At 37.2% G+C, this 17,675-nt stretch overlaps 1 protein-coding gene across 9 annotated transcripts in view; it reads left to right on the forward strand.

Annotated features, from left to right (window-relative positions):
- RGS7 (regulator of G protein signaling 7) overlaps positions 1-17,675 on the forward strand; it is a 488,122-nt gene that overhangs the window by 347,090 nt on the left and 123,357 nt on the right. For all 9 annotated transcript variants that reach the window (XM_070602542.1, XM_070602545.1, XM_070602547.1 and 6 more), the window contains 2 exons: positions 10,419-10,525; positions 15,227-15,278. In XM_070602542.1, the coding sequence (XP_070458643.1) occupies positions 10,419-10,525; positions 15,227-15,278 (159 nt within the window). The remainder of the gene's footprint in view (positions 1-10,418; positions 10,526-15,226; positions 15,279-17,675) is intronic.

Genomic DNA, 17,675 nt, shown 5'->3' on the forward strand with positions numbered 1-17,675 from the left:
AAGGCTCTTTGTCAAATTGCTATTTTAGTGTACCTATTAGTTTAAGGATCCAACAACTGTGCTGCAAGTAAGCAGATCTTGACTGTATATCTGGATGAGCCTGTCTCTGCACATTTGCGGGTGGAAGTTTGTCCTACAACTTCAGTTCTCTGCTTAGTCCAGGAAAAGTAGTTGATTTTCAGCTTGTTCAGCTCTTCCGTGTTGTAAGGATGAGAGCGACAACTTCTAAGCTCTTCACATGTCTCACTTGAAACCAGGGTCATTGTTTATTTTTTTAAAGCATAGTATATTCCATGTAATATATTCCACTATACAGAGGTAGAGAGTATGTCATGTTCACTGTTGTATCCATCAGTTTCAGTTAAGTATGTGAAACCAAGCAGACAGTGAATAATTATCTGTTATATGGATAGCAGGATGGATGGATGGATGGATGGAGAAATGAAGATTCATAAAACAAATTGTGAAAGCCTGGTATGAAGCAATAATGGAGCAAAGAACTTAGGGAGAAAACAGAAGGGAATGTAATTTTATTAATTAATTATATAAGATAAGCCTAGGGAAGAAGTCAAAAGTGAAAGATGAGGAGAATTAGAATGGAGAGGTTTGTTTAGGAGAATTGGAGAGAAATTGAAGGAGCGCTCACTCCGCACCACCAGTCTAGTATTTTTTGATGCCCGTTCTATACCCACCCTTTCTCAAAGCCTTCGCTGGCAACTCCGGATGTCTTTTTCTTTCTCTCATGCTGTATATAAAAAGACTATTCATTTTGGCTAAAATTCAATATAATGTAGCAGAACTCAACTTAATTCAAATTAAAGCAAGACACCATTTTTTCCGGCATGTGAAGAATGAAGAAATAAATCATAATGCCAAGTGATTAACAAGTTGACAGGGATACCAACACATTTCTAACCTCCTGGTTAAATTATACTCATTTCTAGAAATTAATTTGGCAGTATATAGCAACATTTTAACAATGTGTGTAACTTTTGAGTCCATTATTTTATTTCTAAGAATTTGTTCTATGAAATAACGTAAGATTCGTTTACACATTTTTCCTAACATATTTTTTAGTTGCTTGTAATATCCCAGAAAGTTAAGGCACTGATAAGAGAGCAGACAAAAAATAAATAAATAAACGAACAAAAAAAGTTCCAAGTCACATAGAGCTTAAATTTCATTGGAAAAGATTCATAATAAATAATAAATACATAAATATATAGCATGGTTAGGGTGATGAGTGCTACGAAGAGAACTAAAGCAAAATAAAAGGGCATGTAGAGACTGAATTCTGTTTTATACTGAGGAGGCAGGGTTGGTATCTCTGATGTGTTGGCTTTGACCAGAGAGCAAGTGAAGGAAGGAAGTGGGATGTTCTGGTCTCCGGAGGAAGAGCACTGAGCATTGCAGGCACAGAAAAGCAAGTGCAAAGCCTCAAGTCGTGCACATGCTTGTTATGTTTGAGAAACAGCAAGGGGGTCTGTGAGCTAGAGCAGGATGTGTGAAGGGGAGGGTCGTAGAGAGGAAGACAGGTAAGTAACTAGGGGCCAGATCATGGAGGATCTTTCAAGGCCAAAGCAAGGAATTTGAATTCTCTTCTGAGACATATGAAAAATTACTGGAGTATTATAATAAGAATGACATGATCTAGTTTAGATTTTAAAATAACCACTGTGACAAGGAGCAGGGCCTGAATGGAAACGAGTTCAAATATTGTTGCAGCAATTCAGCCAAGAACTGATACAAGCTTGGATTGTGGGGGTGGCAGTGGAAGCAGGTGCTAAGTAGGTAGATTCCGGGTTCGCAAGATAGAATCATCAGAATGTGCTCCTGGACTGGGTGTGATAAATGGGAGAAAGACAGACTTCAAAGACAGTTCAAGGTTTTTGGCCTGAGAAGCTGAATGAAAATCACTGACATTAACTGCGATGGGGAAAACTACAAGAAAAGTAGATTTGAGATGAAAGTCAACAATTCAATTTTGACAAGATAAATTTGAGACGCTTACTTGATATTCAAGTGGGGATGTCATGTATGCTGCAGGAAATATAGTATAGGAATTCAGAGGAGAAGTCATCCGGAGATATGTGCAATGACCGTGTTATAAGAATGTTTACCACATTGGTGTTTATCAGAGTGAAAATTTTAAAAATTCAAATATCCATAACTGGAGGCTTTCTAATATGCATCAGAGGCAGGCAATCTGGCTGAAAGTCCGAGCTCATAACCATTGCCCCATATAGCATTGTGCTTACTCCAATAGGTCAAGTATGCAAGTGTTGTCGACAAAGATTACAAACCCACTGAGGGTCAAGTCATTTCTTATCATTCATATCCTATACAGCATCTAGAATTTCTTGATTTGAATTCTGGCAATAGAGCTGTCTGCTCTACACAGAAGGATCTTATGAAACCATATGTTTTTAGAGGCTAATTGATTTTAATCCTTTAAAAACATCTGGTGTTTAAATTCTGGCTTATTGTACAAAAATACGGAAAATTTTTTGTAGGGGTGTTAATCCTTTCATTAGTTCATCTGTATTTCTTTGTTATGGTTTCTGAACCTGCCTTATTCTTCTTGTTATGCAATAGTCATAATTTCAATTGTAGTATTTAAAATTAAAATCAAATGGCTGATGAAATGCTGTGCTGATTTTAAAAGAGCAAAAAGAAAAAAATTTAATGTGTCATTTAACCTTACCCCCTCTAGTTTCCAAATTTTGTTCCTTGCAAAAGGTCATCTTTATTGATTAGCTTAATGGAATGCATTGTGTATTAGAATCCACGTATCCTTAGAAGTCACTTATTTCCAGGTTAATTGGTTTCCAGCACATACAAAACTAACATATAAACACAGAGACAAGAAAAGAAAACTGATAAGTACATGTGCTTATGTCATCTAGGATTTTTTTAAAGGGCATTATAAATAATATGTAAAGATGATTTAAGCAGTTACAGACATCAGTCCTGATGTTCCACACTCCTCCCCCAGTTGAAGCATTGATTTCTGCAAAACACAGATAAAGGGAAATTTCATCTGGTTTTGTTCAGAAATTTTGTAATACTGTGTCCATAATCAAGCCTCTGGCTTTGAAATTAGCCCTATACTTCATCATGCCTTGAATATCATTAAGGAATAGTGATTTTGAAAAGAGGCGCCATTAGCGGGTATTATCAGGAGACTAAAGTGCTTATTCTTTAGGAATGACATTTGATTTTCAAACAAAATACATTCAGGGCGTTTTGTCACCTGGCATGAGCTACTGGCTAGTCTAAAATCACGCGTGCATTTTTACAATTAGCTTTTGGAAATATGTAAATAGAACACACACATCAGTCCAGTTCGTATCTGTTAGGAATAAGCATTACATTTGCCCTATGCACACAAAACTCTTTACCATAGCAACCCTCAATCATCGTGAGGACTGAGTTTTAGGCAACTGAGAGTCAAGTCCGCTATTATATTTCATATTGTACATTTTTCTTTATTGTTGGTGTGTTAGGGCAGGGACAATGGCAAGAGTATCTGATAAAGCAAGAAAAAAATCAATTTCCCTTTGACACGAAGAGACAAAATAAAGATGGCAGCATCTCCGCCACAACTTCTAGCATGAGCGTTGATTGCACACCATGCCGTGGAATTGGAATTGAAGAGTTTCATGATGCACCTCTGGATTTACGGATGCTGAGTTTAAGGTCCACAGAAACGAGATGACTTACTCAAATATGCAGTTACAGAACTAAACTAGGATCAGAATTCAGATTCCATGACTTGCGGTTAAGCATGTTTTTCCGTGATGCACACGTGCATTTGTTCAGTTGCCTGTGCTGTCTGATTGGAAGCAACACATGCTACAGAAATCCTCAGTCTATTAAACTTAGCTCTATGCCCCACTTTCCTTCCAATTCATTCAGTCAGACTAGCTGGGGGAAATTTTGCAGAATGTATGCGGAATTTTAGAGGGAATCCTGCTTTCTACTGTAATTTATTATTGCCTTGGCTCTTGTCATTGTTATAGTTTCCTTACACTGTTCTTGGATGAACTCAGTGTGATTTTTCTCCCATCTGAATACTATTCTATGCACCTATCACACATAAAGATGTAGCAGAATCTTGTTAAAGTGCAGCTCATTTTGTACAATAATGGAACTACCAGTCACACGGAGGGATGTACTATTTCTGTGAAATGAACGTCCTGATTTCACATAGTTATTATATAACACAGATCTTAAATCAGTTCTCCACATCAGTATTACATAGGTCTCTTTTTTTTATTTCAGCTTTGTCCTTCATATTTAAACAATATCTTAAGGTGTCATACCTGCTGAGATTAGGCAACTAGACTGTTCTACCCTATGTGTGTGACAAGGGCCACTGATTTATGATCATGTTATTCTCAGTGCCAATTTTTTTAATGGGTTGATTTTTTTTGAGTCCTGGGCAAATGTTATGCTTCTGGAAGAATTCATCTCCATTCGGACTGCTGTCCTTGTGCTTTCTCTGTCACTGTTATTTCTCAGCATTGTCAGGCTCAGTGTGTCCTCGAATCAGTCCTCTCCACTCTTGTCCTCAACCAGCAGGGTTTCTCTTTGATATCTGGCATTTTCAGATTTTGGACTGTAAACCCAGTGTGCAAAATATGTTACTTTTGGAAATCTTTCTCTATAACTATGATACCACATCTCTGAGATTCAGATAGTGTTCTTTGGCATCTAGGAAACAATAGAGGTATATTCTAGAGCAGGTTCAGCATCTGCACTGAAAGGACCCCAGTTTGATCACTTGGAGGACTTTAAATAGCATTGAATTGGAAGTATTTCACATGACCTGGAAGCCTGGATCAACACCAGCTGCTAGTTTCCCCGTTGCCTTCTGTGCTGGACCAGGCGCTACTGGACGGGGCCTCTCATCCACATCAGCTCACTGGTAATAACACGCTTCCAGGGCTCTTTTTCATGGCAGGCCTTATGTTAAGCACACTGTACATATCATCTCAACTGATCCTCCCAACAGACCTTTGACATCAGTATCTCATTATCCTCACTTTACAGATGAGCACCCTGAGGCCCAGACAATGTAAGTCTCCCGCCCAAGTCACACAGCTAGCAAAGGAGGGAGTTGGAATTTGAACCCGGGCAGTGGGCTTGGACAACCTGGCTGTTTCACCTCTGTCCTCTGCTCCCTTGTTTGGAAAGATTGTTTACCTGTATTAATTACCTAGTGCATTCCTCAAAGTTGACTCAAATTATGATTCTCTTTTTATTTCACCCGAATAGAATCTATCTTATCTATTCTATGTCACCACATTATTTACTTCTATATCCTGATTTGATTTTTAATTACTAAAAAGGAAGCAGCGTTTGATTTCTCTACGTGGAAAATGATGTTAAAAAAAAGAAGAAGAAAGCCAAATAATTACTTTTCACTGACTCCTGCTATTGAGAAAATAGGCTTCCCTCAGAAATCCCTAAATAGAGTAATAGTTCACTTTTACTTGGCCTTGTCAGAGAATAAAATGTTCTGCATCTGTGATTTTTCCACATGACTAATCTTACCTTTTCATATGCCAATTCTAAAAAAAAGTATATTTTCAAGTATTTCTAAAGTGACCACTTCCTCGGCTTCTTAAGCAGAGAATAACAAGTTTGACAAAATCTTTCCTTTATGACTCAGAATCATCATGATAAATGCCTGTTATTTTGCTATTTAGTAACTTAAGTCTGTCTGCTTTTTAGCTGTTCTCTTTCCTTGATACCATATCATCAGCTGTCATTTTTTCTCTTGAGTGGCTTTCCTTCTAAAATATTTCTCCTCAGACACTCACATTTTTGCTATAGCAAGTATCTTGTGTGCTGATAAGGAAACAATCAGATTATCTAATAGAGATGCATAAAATAAAGGTAAGTAATGCATGATAGGAATAAAAATATAGGATTTAGTGAGATTTTTAAATTAGTATTTTCTTAACTCAGAGGCATTTTTCCATCACTTCAAAATTATGGGCTGTATTTCGAAGGGACTGAAGGAGCCAGGAGTGGGATGTCTGGATAAGGAAAACATTACTGAGTTTTGAAAATATGTTGCAAATATAGAACTGAACATCAAAATATATATTTATGTATATAGAAATATAGAACTGAAGACACAGTCTTTATATAACCTGCTTTTATATAACGTGCTTTTCATCCTATTAACTTTCTGAAGTAGTTGCAGTTCAAAAGCAAATTATGTTATGTAGAATTCCTTTTGCTTTTAAAGGATTTTGATAATTCTACTGCTTCAGGGTTTGGGGTGAAGTAATGCGATGACTACATCAGGCTTAACAAAAGCTACCCAGGACTGTTCACATAGTAACAGTTATTTGGAGATGGATTTTTATTTCTCAGTTTGTTCGTGCCTTGAAAATCCAAACGAAAAATAAACTGGAATCTTATGGCAGGTTTGCTGTTCAACTTTATTTAGCTGTGTGGGTGACGCGAATAACACATGTTCAAGAAGATTAATTAGTGATTATTTTGCCGAGAAGCATAATTTTGCAGAGCCATCTGGTGTACCATTATTGGGAGGGCAATCTTGATGGATTACTCATTAAACTCTTTCAACACTTTGTTCCGAGACTGTCAGCGGTCCTCCAGATTCTTATTAGATTAAGGCTGTGCTGAGAATCAGGAGATGCGGGACCATGGGGAAGTGTAGCTCCATATTTATCACTAACAATAAACAATTCAACCTAAGAACACTAGCCCAAGCCCACTCTAAGATCCCTTAAAGGCATTTATGCCACATATTCCACTATTATCTTTTCCCATAATAAGATACCAACAAAAGCCCACCTCAAAAGCTTATAAAAATATTTTGAGAAGAGATTATAAACATCTACAGGATCTTGGAAGAGCTGAACAAGCTGCTCATTATCACTACACAAAATAACTAGTTTAGTATTTTTTCATGCAATGCTATGTTTTTCATATTCTTTATGTGTCATTTATTCATAAATGTACTTATTCGCTCGTTCAGCACATATTGATTTCATAGCTACTTTTGCTGTTACTACTCTAAGCGCCAAGCTCACAGTCTGAAATGAAGCAGAAAATCCCCAAGCTCCCTGAGGTTTCATCTAAGCATTTACTCTGTCCTGGGGCCGGGTTCTCTGAGGTCCTGTGACAGAGCATGTAGCTTCTATAATCTAAATGTCTCTAGGTGACTATTTAACCAGTGACCTCGAAATCATTTTATGAGCTTTGTTAGAAGTTCAGTTCTCTTAAATATGAACTTAAATGGTTTAATTTGACCTCTACATCTGAAGTATGTGTGAACCAGAGAGAAACTAAATGTTTGTCTTATTGATACCCCCAAAAGCATATATGTACTGAATTCAAGGCATTTTGAAAATTTATCAAAATCAACTTTTCTTATTAATAAAGTCATAAAGCGTGAGTATCTCTTGCAGGAGTAGTGAAATGAGAATATATATCATGAAATCAAACAAAAGTAGAGTATTGTGCCTCAAAAAATGAGGTAAAGATGATGAGGTAATTCACTTTATTACTCTCATCAGCAAGCATTTCTGCAGGGCTCGTTGTTGTCGTGAGACATGAAGAAAGCCTGCACACACACACCTTGCCCTCTAGAAATGTATGATGTATCATAGAGTTAGTATCTAGCGGAAGCAGGAAGGTAAGACCATACTTATGTTCATTTGCTTCTGATTTTCTGCTCTAGAGCCTTCCTATACAGCCGGCCCTCTGGATGCATGCATTCTGCAGCTCCAGATTCAACCAACCACAGATCAAAAGGCCAACAATGTTGCGTCTGTACTGAACATGTACAAGCATTTTTTCTTGTCATTATTCCCTAAACAATACAGCATAGCAACTATTTACATAGCATTTACATTACATTAGGTATTATAAGTAATGTAGAGATGATTTAAGGTATACAGAAGGAAGTGTGTAGGTTCTATGCAAATGCTCCATCATTTTACACAAGGGACTTAAGCATCCACGATTTTGGTGTCCATGGGGGTCCTGGACCCAATGCCTCAGGGATACTGAGGGACAAATATATTTACTTTCAGTACATTTTTCTAATCTTCATCAATACTTTAGCATCCAACTGTGTTTTCTTGTTTCTTTGTTTTGGTTTAGTCACACTTCCCTATGTTTAGAGCTCAGAAGCTCTGTGCTATTTATCTTTCTGGGCATCTCTGTTTTCCTCTGTTGTATCTAGACTCTGCATACTTCCTCATGTTCCACAGCTCAGTTTCTCTTTCTGGAAAGTCATGTTAATACTATTTTCCTGGGGCACGGACTGCTGGGAATAAAATGAATAAAGATGGTTATAACAAGATAGGTGGGCCACCTGACCTTGAAATCCTGAAATGGATGTAATACATTGCTCTGCCCACCGCCACCTGACAGGAGCATTCAGGGACTCAGAACACGAGCGAGGCTGGAAGCACCTGCTCATTGTTGTGGGCCAGGAATCCTCATAGATCCTCTTCCCATTTTAACTTTATAAATAATCCACAAAAAAAGGAGATATAAATGGTGATGCTATTTAGGACTGCCAGCTTTTCTCACTCAGCCTAGTTGAAGGCAAATTTATGAAAGTGCATCTCCTGAGAGTACTTTGGAGAAAAGTAAAAATCATTCAGGGTGAAAAAATGAAACACAGTGGCTCCCATCTATTGAGTATCTACACTATTCCAGCTTCTTTACACGTGAGTTTCATGCCGACCCTGCAAGGTGGACTTAGTACCTTTATTAATAAATTGGAGAGGCACAGAGAATTTAGGTAACAAAAACTAGTGGGTATCTCCAAACGTTTTGTTCTTTCCACATCACACTAGTTCCAAAGTTATAACAAGAATCACAGAATATGTAGGTATATAGCTGTAGGAGTACAGACTTTGAGAAAGTCTTGACTTTGAAGTAAAAGGATATGGAATTGATGAAAAAAAAATATATATATATATATATATATTATTGATGAAAAAATTGCTCCTTTGTAGGAAAAGAACATTCTGTGCATGGAGGGACTTGATTGGGAGTGTAGAGAAGATGACTGCGACACTTAATAGCAGTCATCCAAGGACATGGCAAAGACGATGATTGGCAGTCATTATTATTGACAAGAACAAGGCAGTGAGAGGGCAGAGGTAGAAGAGGTTGCCAATTAAAATGTTTGCAAGTTGCTAAATAACAATTAAAAAGGGCATCATAGTACCGCATGACAGATTAAATTGAACAATTATTTTATTATTAGCCAATATAGGTGTGTGGGGGAGGGCAGAGAGGGGACTCTTATGCTTAGCTGTGCCAGAGCAAGCAGTTTGGTGACTCAGCACTGGCTGGAGTGTCAAAGCCCCCCATGAAGGACGGCTGGAAATGTAGATATATCCACATGGTCCTGAAGCTGCTGTAAGAATCCCACAGTTAAAGAACGATTTTAGCTACCTGTCTAAGAAACAGAAATAAATCTATAAATAAATGGTATATAAAGATATACAGACATAAATCAATCTGACTTTTTTGTAGTTTCTTTATACATACATACTTATGTTGGACTAAAAAACTATTTTGCATAGTTCCATATTTTCTAAACTTTAAGTTAGCAAACTTAAGTTGTCCTTGTATAAATGCAATAATCTCTATTAACCAAAATTTATTAATCCTTTTGTTGGAGGAAATTGTTGGTTGCTGTAGGAGAAGTATGACCATTACGCTATTATGTTCCAATGACTTCCCTCTCTATTGGGAAAATATAATGTTTTCATTGTCAAATACACCTCTTCATAGTCCATATCTAGAATAATGTATATAAAATAGTAAATGCTAGAGCAGTATGGATGATCACAAACTGTAAGCTTACTTAGTTTAGCATAAGTGGTTCCAGATGCCTTAACATTCCCTTAGTATCACATGGTAATGATCCATGTCATTAGAAAAATTGCTGATAGGATTAGAGTTCAAGGATACAGGCCATGGGGGATCTAAAAGTAAGAACACTTTAAAAAGTTTAAAATGCTATATAAATGCCAAATCGAATAGTTTGTGGAAGAACATTAACATATAGCAAAATATGTCTCATCTATAAAATGAAGGAGCCAGATTCTGTGATTTCAGAATAATCTGCCAGTTTCAACGTTCCATAACTTCATGTCCTTGTGGGCTGGTCATCATCGGGGGAGGTTGGTCATTGCACAGCAAGCGCCAGGAACCAGAGCCATCATATACCTGGTGTGAAAGAGCTGAAAGAAGAAGAAAATGACAAAGCCAGGATTTTCAGGATGCTGAGAATTCGAATACAAGAATGTGATCAAAAGGGAACAAGGCAAGATTCTACTCTTGTAAATCAACAATTAAGAAAAAGGCCTTCATATTTTGTTTGTTTGTTTGTTTTCATGGAACAGTGGAGGCGCTCCATTTGGGAACATTAATGGCTGCCCATGGCTACTTCTTTCCGATCTCAGATCACGTCCTCACACTCAAGGATGATGGTACTTTTTACCGGTTTCAAGTAAGTTTAATGAAAGTATTCTTTAATAGTAAAATAGAAGTCTGTATTTTGATGTTAATTGTTTTTATAGAAATTTCTAAAATTATGACATTTTACTTTGACTAGGCTAGTTAGAAACTAATTAATGTTAAATTTAAGACATAAAAAGCAACAAACAGAGAAAGATGGAAGGTACTTAAAGATGATTTGTGAAAGCTAAATTGTGTGATTATTGAAGTTATATTTTATATAAAAAGCTTGAGAAAAATTCAGAGAGTGACTTAAGGGAATTCAGAAATATGGAGAGTTCTTCGTCTGTAAGGTACGTTTAGCTACTAGGAAGCAAGTTGAGAGATGTAACTAAATTTGCTATACTCTGTAACCCCACCAGTGATCCAGAACCATCTTCAGTCCAAGCAAACTCTCGTGGGAACACTTGAAGCTCCAGGGTAGAATTTAACTAATCATACAAGCCCTCCACATGTAGGTATCTGAGGCCCTTCTACAAGTCTGTGAAGACCGACATGCATGATGTTTCGTGTGCATATACTTATCTGAGATGGGAGGACACCTTAGATAACCTGCCAGCTGAGAAGAGTCATTCTAGGTCATTCTCAAATGAGACAGATGCTATTGTTCTTTCAGGAAATGATTGTTAGCTCTAATTTCAGTCACTGAGCATGCAGCTGACACTTGAGTTCACAATGATTTATGCGAAGTGTACTCTACATTTCATTAGACATTATAGCTCATTAATAAGTGACTAGTGGATTCTAGCCTATAAAATTAGGGAACATATCATGCCAGAGTTCCAACTCCAGCTTAATTTCTACAGGTATTTTTGGAGGATTCTCCCCATTGTCCAACTTTCAGACACTGGAGCATTCCACTCAGTTGTTCTGAATATCGTTAGATGTTTTATATATAAATAAATGACTAAATGGTAATCTGGGTGCCTAAGAACTTGCTTGGGAAGACTGAGAACAAAGAGAGAATATGTTTTAAAAAATTGTTCTCAAAGGTCATTGTCCTCTACAACACTCTCACTGCCACTGCTTTAGGACCGTTTTATCCAAGGCAAATGATCATAGGGCTTTCTGCACTGAATAGTTAGGAGAAAATGCAACATCCTGAAATTGAGATACTGATGTAAGTATTCAAGCAATTTAAATTAGTTAAATACTTAATTTTAAAAGGCTTTAAAATAATGGAGCTTTATCCTTTATACAGTTAAATCAAGAGTAATGGTAGCTTAAGACAGCTTATCATTAAGTTAGAATAACTTGTGGTCCTAAGGTTACCATTTTAACAAATAAAAATTATTGGTAATTAGCAAAGTGTTTATGTGTTACTAACATTTTTTTATTTTTAAAGGGGTTACTTTTCTATTGTAAGGTTACATTTCCCATATAATTTTATTTTCTTATAAATTTTTCACATAGAGACTATAAGTACACTTTAGGCCAAAAAAAATTCTCACAAATTCTGAATGAATGATTTTTTTGACAAAAATATCAACTTTTATCCATCTTCACAATCCATATTACAACTAAAATCATCTATGTATAAATGAACATGTATATAAACCAAGCATTAAATATAGTCTATTTGTCCATTGAGAATTATCTAATTCAAAAATTTCCCTTAAAACAAACTAGCTCAGACATGGCCCAAAGTTAGTGATGCTGGCTTGAAATAGCATAATTGGCAACATTTAACTCTGCTTTGTCATTTTCATATTGAAATTAGTAGGCGGAGAAGGTTAAATGTGGTAAGTCATGCTCATGGGTCAAAGATGAGCAAACCTGGGAATGGACCACCCTGTATTCTGGAGAAAAAGAGACACTGTTTTAAAGAGCTAAAGAACAAAGCAAGGGAATGGGTGCAAGTGAAAAATGAATTACATCTTTACTAGGTATAGGCAGAAGGTGACCAAGTTCAATGGGCCTAGACAGATGATAGATAGATGGATGGACAGGCAAATAGATAGAAAAGCTCTTAAACTGCATTAGTTAATGTTAAATGTTAAATATTTTAATGATACATTCACATTTGAAATAGGATCTAAATAAGACATTTGTGAATCTAATAATCATAGTATCTTAAAACAAAGATTTAAAAAACAAACATTTGGGTGGTGAACATGATGTAATCTACACAGAAATTGAAATATAATGATGTACATCTGAAATTTATATAAGGTTACAAACCAATGTCACTGCAATAAAAAATGAATTAAATAAATAATAATCATAAAAACAAACAAAAAACCAGAAAAGTCAAGAGAATTGAATTCCTCCTATAATGTCTACCAAGGCATTGATCAGTCAATATTTGAACAGCACTAATAATAAAAAATACATTATTGTTTAAGGTGTTGACTTCCATTTTTGTGTTAGTTTCAAGCAATAGAAAGTTCTTTGTTACAGGGAACAGAAATGCAACTCCTTAGAAGGATTTTAAAAATGATGAATTAAAATGGGAAACATGTAATACCATGTTTACAATTCCTCAGAAAATGATTGCGATTCTAACCATCATTAGGAATCTGAAGAAGCTTCAGGGCATGAGTTTGAGACAAACAGAACTCTTAATTTAATTTCATTGGCATGCGACAGTATGTAAATTTGTCTCAATTTTTCAGTACATTTTTAATCATGTAATTTTTGTATTTACTGTAAACTCACAATTGTCTAATTATCTTCTCTTAGCTAATTGGACTTGAGATCTGACATGATTCTCCAAGACCCTTTCATGACTTTCATCATATTAGTATATGTACCAAAGATTGCTGAGCAATGGCTGGACAGCTTGGGATCAGTTTTATCACAGCTAAAGAAGCAACACTGAAAAGCAGAGAAACTCATACATTAAAATGTCCTAAAGTCTAGTGGAATTGTAAAAGTAGATTTTTAGATTCCAACTAACTATAAAGACTCGTTATTCTTTAAATTGTCTTCTACTATAAATCAACATGTTTCCTAGGGAAAATCTTGCAATATTGGTGAAGAATGTTGGTTTTATGGCATTTCTATAGAATATCACAGGGTAAAATAGCTTCATTCTTTTATTTTTACAGTCAGGAAATTCTCATTAAAGTAAATGATAAAAGAATAAAGAAAAATTGTAAGAATGCCTTTGTGAACATTCCTTGTGGTTTTGAGCAAAAAAGTATGTGTCTGACAAGAATAGATATTTTAAAAGTTAGATAGAGATGCACACACACACACACACACACACCCCTCCCAAAATAAAGAAGCAGCCCAAAGGGAATAAAGCACTCTATGAGAAGTATCTCAAAAACTAGCAGCCCACATGAAAGCAAGATTTTAAATACTTTGTCCTCCCATGGTTCCTCCAGAATCCTGACCCCATTTTAATTTCTAAGAAACCAAATCTTCAAAGCTCCAACTCCCAGAGTCAAGTGAGTCTTGGGTGAGAAGGGGGGCCTGTATAAAGCCTTGATATCCCCTCTTTGTCTAGTGTTTCAGCATTTTTTCCCCTAAATTCCTGCTGTAACTTTGTTCACATATGTGTAAAACTCATCTTGGTAGCCTTCTTTATTGTATTGCATCAGTTCTCAAGAAAGAGCAGAGGGTCCATCAGAATCCCCCAGCAGTCTCGGGCAGTGTGGAAAGTCTCTGCCTGGAGATTCAAGAGGTTCTCCCCAATTCTCTTTTCCCCTTCCTTGAGAATCCTTCTTCTGGAGGGTAGAATTATCAAACACATAATCAGATATTACCCCCAATTGTGCTCGTTACATGTGGACAGTTAATATAACTGACTAATAAGTATAATTAAGCCACACAGCTGGTGTCAGCAGTCACCATCCCATGGAGCCCCAGCACCATCGACATCTGAGGAAACAGTTTGGTAGAGAAGACAAATGGTCACCGAGCTGCCTCAAGATCTGGAGCCAAGCATGTCTCACTAGCAAGGCAGGAAGAGTCCCTTTAGAAATGATAAAATGTCGATGACAATAATATGGTTTTTCCTGATCAGACATCTTCTTTGTAGTTTTGTCAATCAGTTTCTAGAATTTCACTGAATCAGATTTTTGTCTATAGTTAATCACCTCAATGAACTAAGACAGTATTCGTTTTTAAAAAATGATCTCTGGTTTATGCAGTTTAAAAGATTAGAGGAATAACTTTCTTCATGAATAAATGTCTTTAGAAGTGAGGAGAAAAGTTGTTTACCTCTAGTAGGATAATGTAAAGAGTCGCATTATATAATTAATGGAGCCAGGCAAATGATCGCCAGATCTTAGGGAAAGATTTTGAGGGCAGAGCCTTTGAATTTACTGAAGGCAATGTTGAGATACACGTATCATAGAAAACCATTTGTTATATTTAAATATGTTTCATCCTGAGTCTCGCTGAATATAGCACTCTGTTTTCCGTCTTGCAGATGAACATTTTTTGTTTGAATAATGCAATCAGACCTTTTACCTGTATGTCAGTTGATATAAAATTGCAGCAAATGTCCAACATTTTACTTACCTGCTGGTACTGCACGTACTTGGAGGCTGAACAATTGCTCAGCAAAGTAAATGTAGGAGAAAACCCTTACAGTGCCTCCCTGGGTACTTTTTCCGGATTATGAAGCATACCTGATTAGCAAACTGTTCCAGATAATTGCTGAAGATAAACACAGCTCATAAACCAGAAACTCTACTAATTCTTTGTGTCTAACTGGGTTCCACTTCTTTGATTTTCACAGACACCCTATTTTTGGCCATCAAATTGTTGGGAGCCAGAAAACACAGACTACGGTCAGTGCAATTTCTCCTCATTTCATTATTGACAGCCAGTCTGGGTGAACATGTGCTTGCATTTTATTGCTTTGTCATTGAGAAAAGAAAGCCACAATTCTCAGTATCGGACCAGTATTTCGAACACAGAATTTATGAATGACCTTGTTTGGAAACTTACCAAAGCTGATGGTAACTTTTTCCATGGTGTAGTGACTGCGACTACTAAAGAAAAGTAAGTTTTCTTCTAAATAGGTTAAAGAGCTATAAACAAGCTTAAAAAGATTATTATTATCTTTCCATAGCACCTTGGTCTACTGGAAAGAGTAACAAAGGGGCTCAGGGAACCAGAGTTCTAGTTTACCTCTCCCACTTAGCTGTGTGACTTGGGGTAAATCCCTTGACTTTGTAAGCCTCCATTTTTCTCGCTATTATATGAAGTATCCTGTGCTTCTGTAAGCAGAAGGTTGTGTTAAACATGGAGAGCCCAATTGCAAGCAAAAGAAAGGATACAATGAGAAACTTAGTAGTAAAGAATTAAGTTCAGTGAACTTAGAATGAACTCTGTTCAACAGCCATGAGTTCAGTTAAACTCTTCAATGAGAAAATACGCCGTAGTAAGTACTCATCTTCTTACACCTTTCTGAAGGCTACAGCTTTCAAAGATAAGATTGCACAGTTTTTAAATGTCATTTCTACAAACATTGAGGATTTTTTCGTGTGCAAGTGCTTCAGTAGGAGCTGGGACAACAAGGTGACTCTGACTTCATCTGCTCTGTTGGGTAGCTCATAGGCTGGATGAGAAAAGAGAAATATACAGAAGGAATTACTGTAGAGTGCCGAGTGAATGTAACGGTGGTGTGTGCAAAATTATATGGAAGTTTTAAAGAATGAGAGATTGACTTGACTCGAGAGATTCCCGAGTGATTTCACAAAAGAACTGAGAGCACCTGAGCTGGATTTGAAAGGAGGAGGAGGTATTTTTTAGAAGAGAAGGCATTTGAGGTTGAGGGCCAGCATATGCAAAGGCAGCGAGAAGCTTCACAGCAGCCTGACTTTCTTTGGTATCGCTCCTAGGAAGACGTGTCTGTAAGAAAACTGGGGGAAAATCCATAGAAAACCAATGGTGCTGTCCTTCATGTTTGTCGTTTTAGAAATGAATTTAGTAGTTGATCCAAGAGTGGTCAGGTGTCAGTCCAAGATTCAAACTAACAAAACTCATGGAAAATAATCTAAAAATCAGAATACTGATGAATTAATAGAGAGTATAGATTATTCCTTTCCAGTATTGGGAATGCTGATTTCTTCATCCAGGGTGCCTATTCCTCAAAACTCCAAGGTGCTTGGAGAATGAGGTTATTAAAAATCAAATGCTGGGGGCTGGCCCGGTGGCACAGTGATTAAGTGCACACGTTCTGCTTCTCCGTGGCCTGGGGTTCGCCGGTTCAGATCCCGGGTGCGGACGTGGCACCACTTGGCAAAAGCCATGCTGTGATATGCATCCCACATATAAAGTAGAGGAAGATGGGCATGGACATTAGCTCAGGGCTAATCTTCCTAAAAAAAAAAAACTGCTGATTTGGGGACCTGTGATGGAGAACTTTGTGGAGCGTTTTGTCCAACCTGGGATGCTGCCTGGGGATTGTCTCACTAAAGAACATGAAACTCTAGTGGAGGAAACTGTTGGACAGCTGAGAAGGAGCTCAGGGAGAAAGACCCAGGTGTTGGAGGCAGACAGACCTGACCTCAAATACTGTCACGACCACACACCAACTGTGTGACTTGGGTGAGGTGTATAACATCTCTGAGGCTCAGTCTGCTCACTTTTCAGGCAGAAATAATAATACTGACTTTCTAAAGTTGTTGAAATAATCCAAATCAATACGCCTAGGAAACTGGTATTGCTTCTCTCATATTCAATAAATTGAAATTGTTTTGTGCTCATCATCATTATTGCCTGACAGACACACTGTCTCTGTTCCTTGTAGAAAAGCAAATTCTTATTCTTGGGGCCTGGCCCAGTGGCGTAGTGGTTAAGTTTGTGTGCCCAGCTTCAGCAACCCATGGTTCACAGGTTCAGATCCTGGGCACGGACCTACACACCACTCATCCAGCCATCCAGCTGCGGCAGTGTCCCACATACAAAACAGAGGAAGTTTGGCATAGATGTTAGCTCAGGGCCAATCTCCCTCAGCAAAAAGAGGTATATTAGCAACAGATGTTAGCTCAGGGCCAATCTTCCTCACTGAAAAAAAAAAAAATCTTATTCTCAGTATTTTCTCTAGCCATCTTTTGGGTTTTTCATAAATATGTTAGTGTTTACAATTACAGCTCATGTTTCCTCGACTCCCAGTAGACCGATGTTTCAATGGTAAGCCTGAGGAAATGTCATGGCCTACACAACAAATCATTTACAGA

This window comes from Equus przewalskii, chromosome 31 (assembly GCF_037783145.1).
Source record: "Equus przewalskii isolate Varuska chromosome 31, EquPr2, whole genome shotgun sequence".
NCBI lineage: Eukaryota > Metazoa > Chordata > Mammalia > Perissodactyla > Equidae > Equus > Equus przewalskii.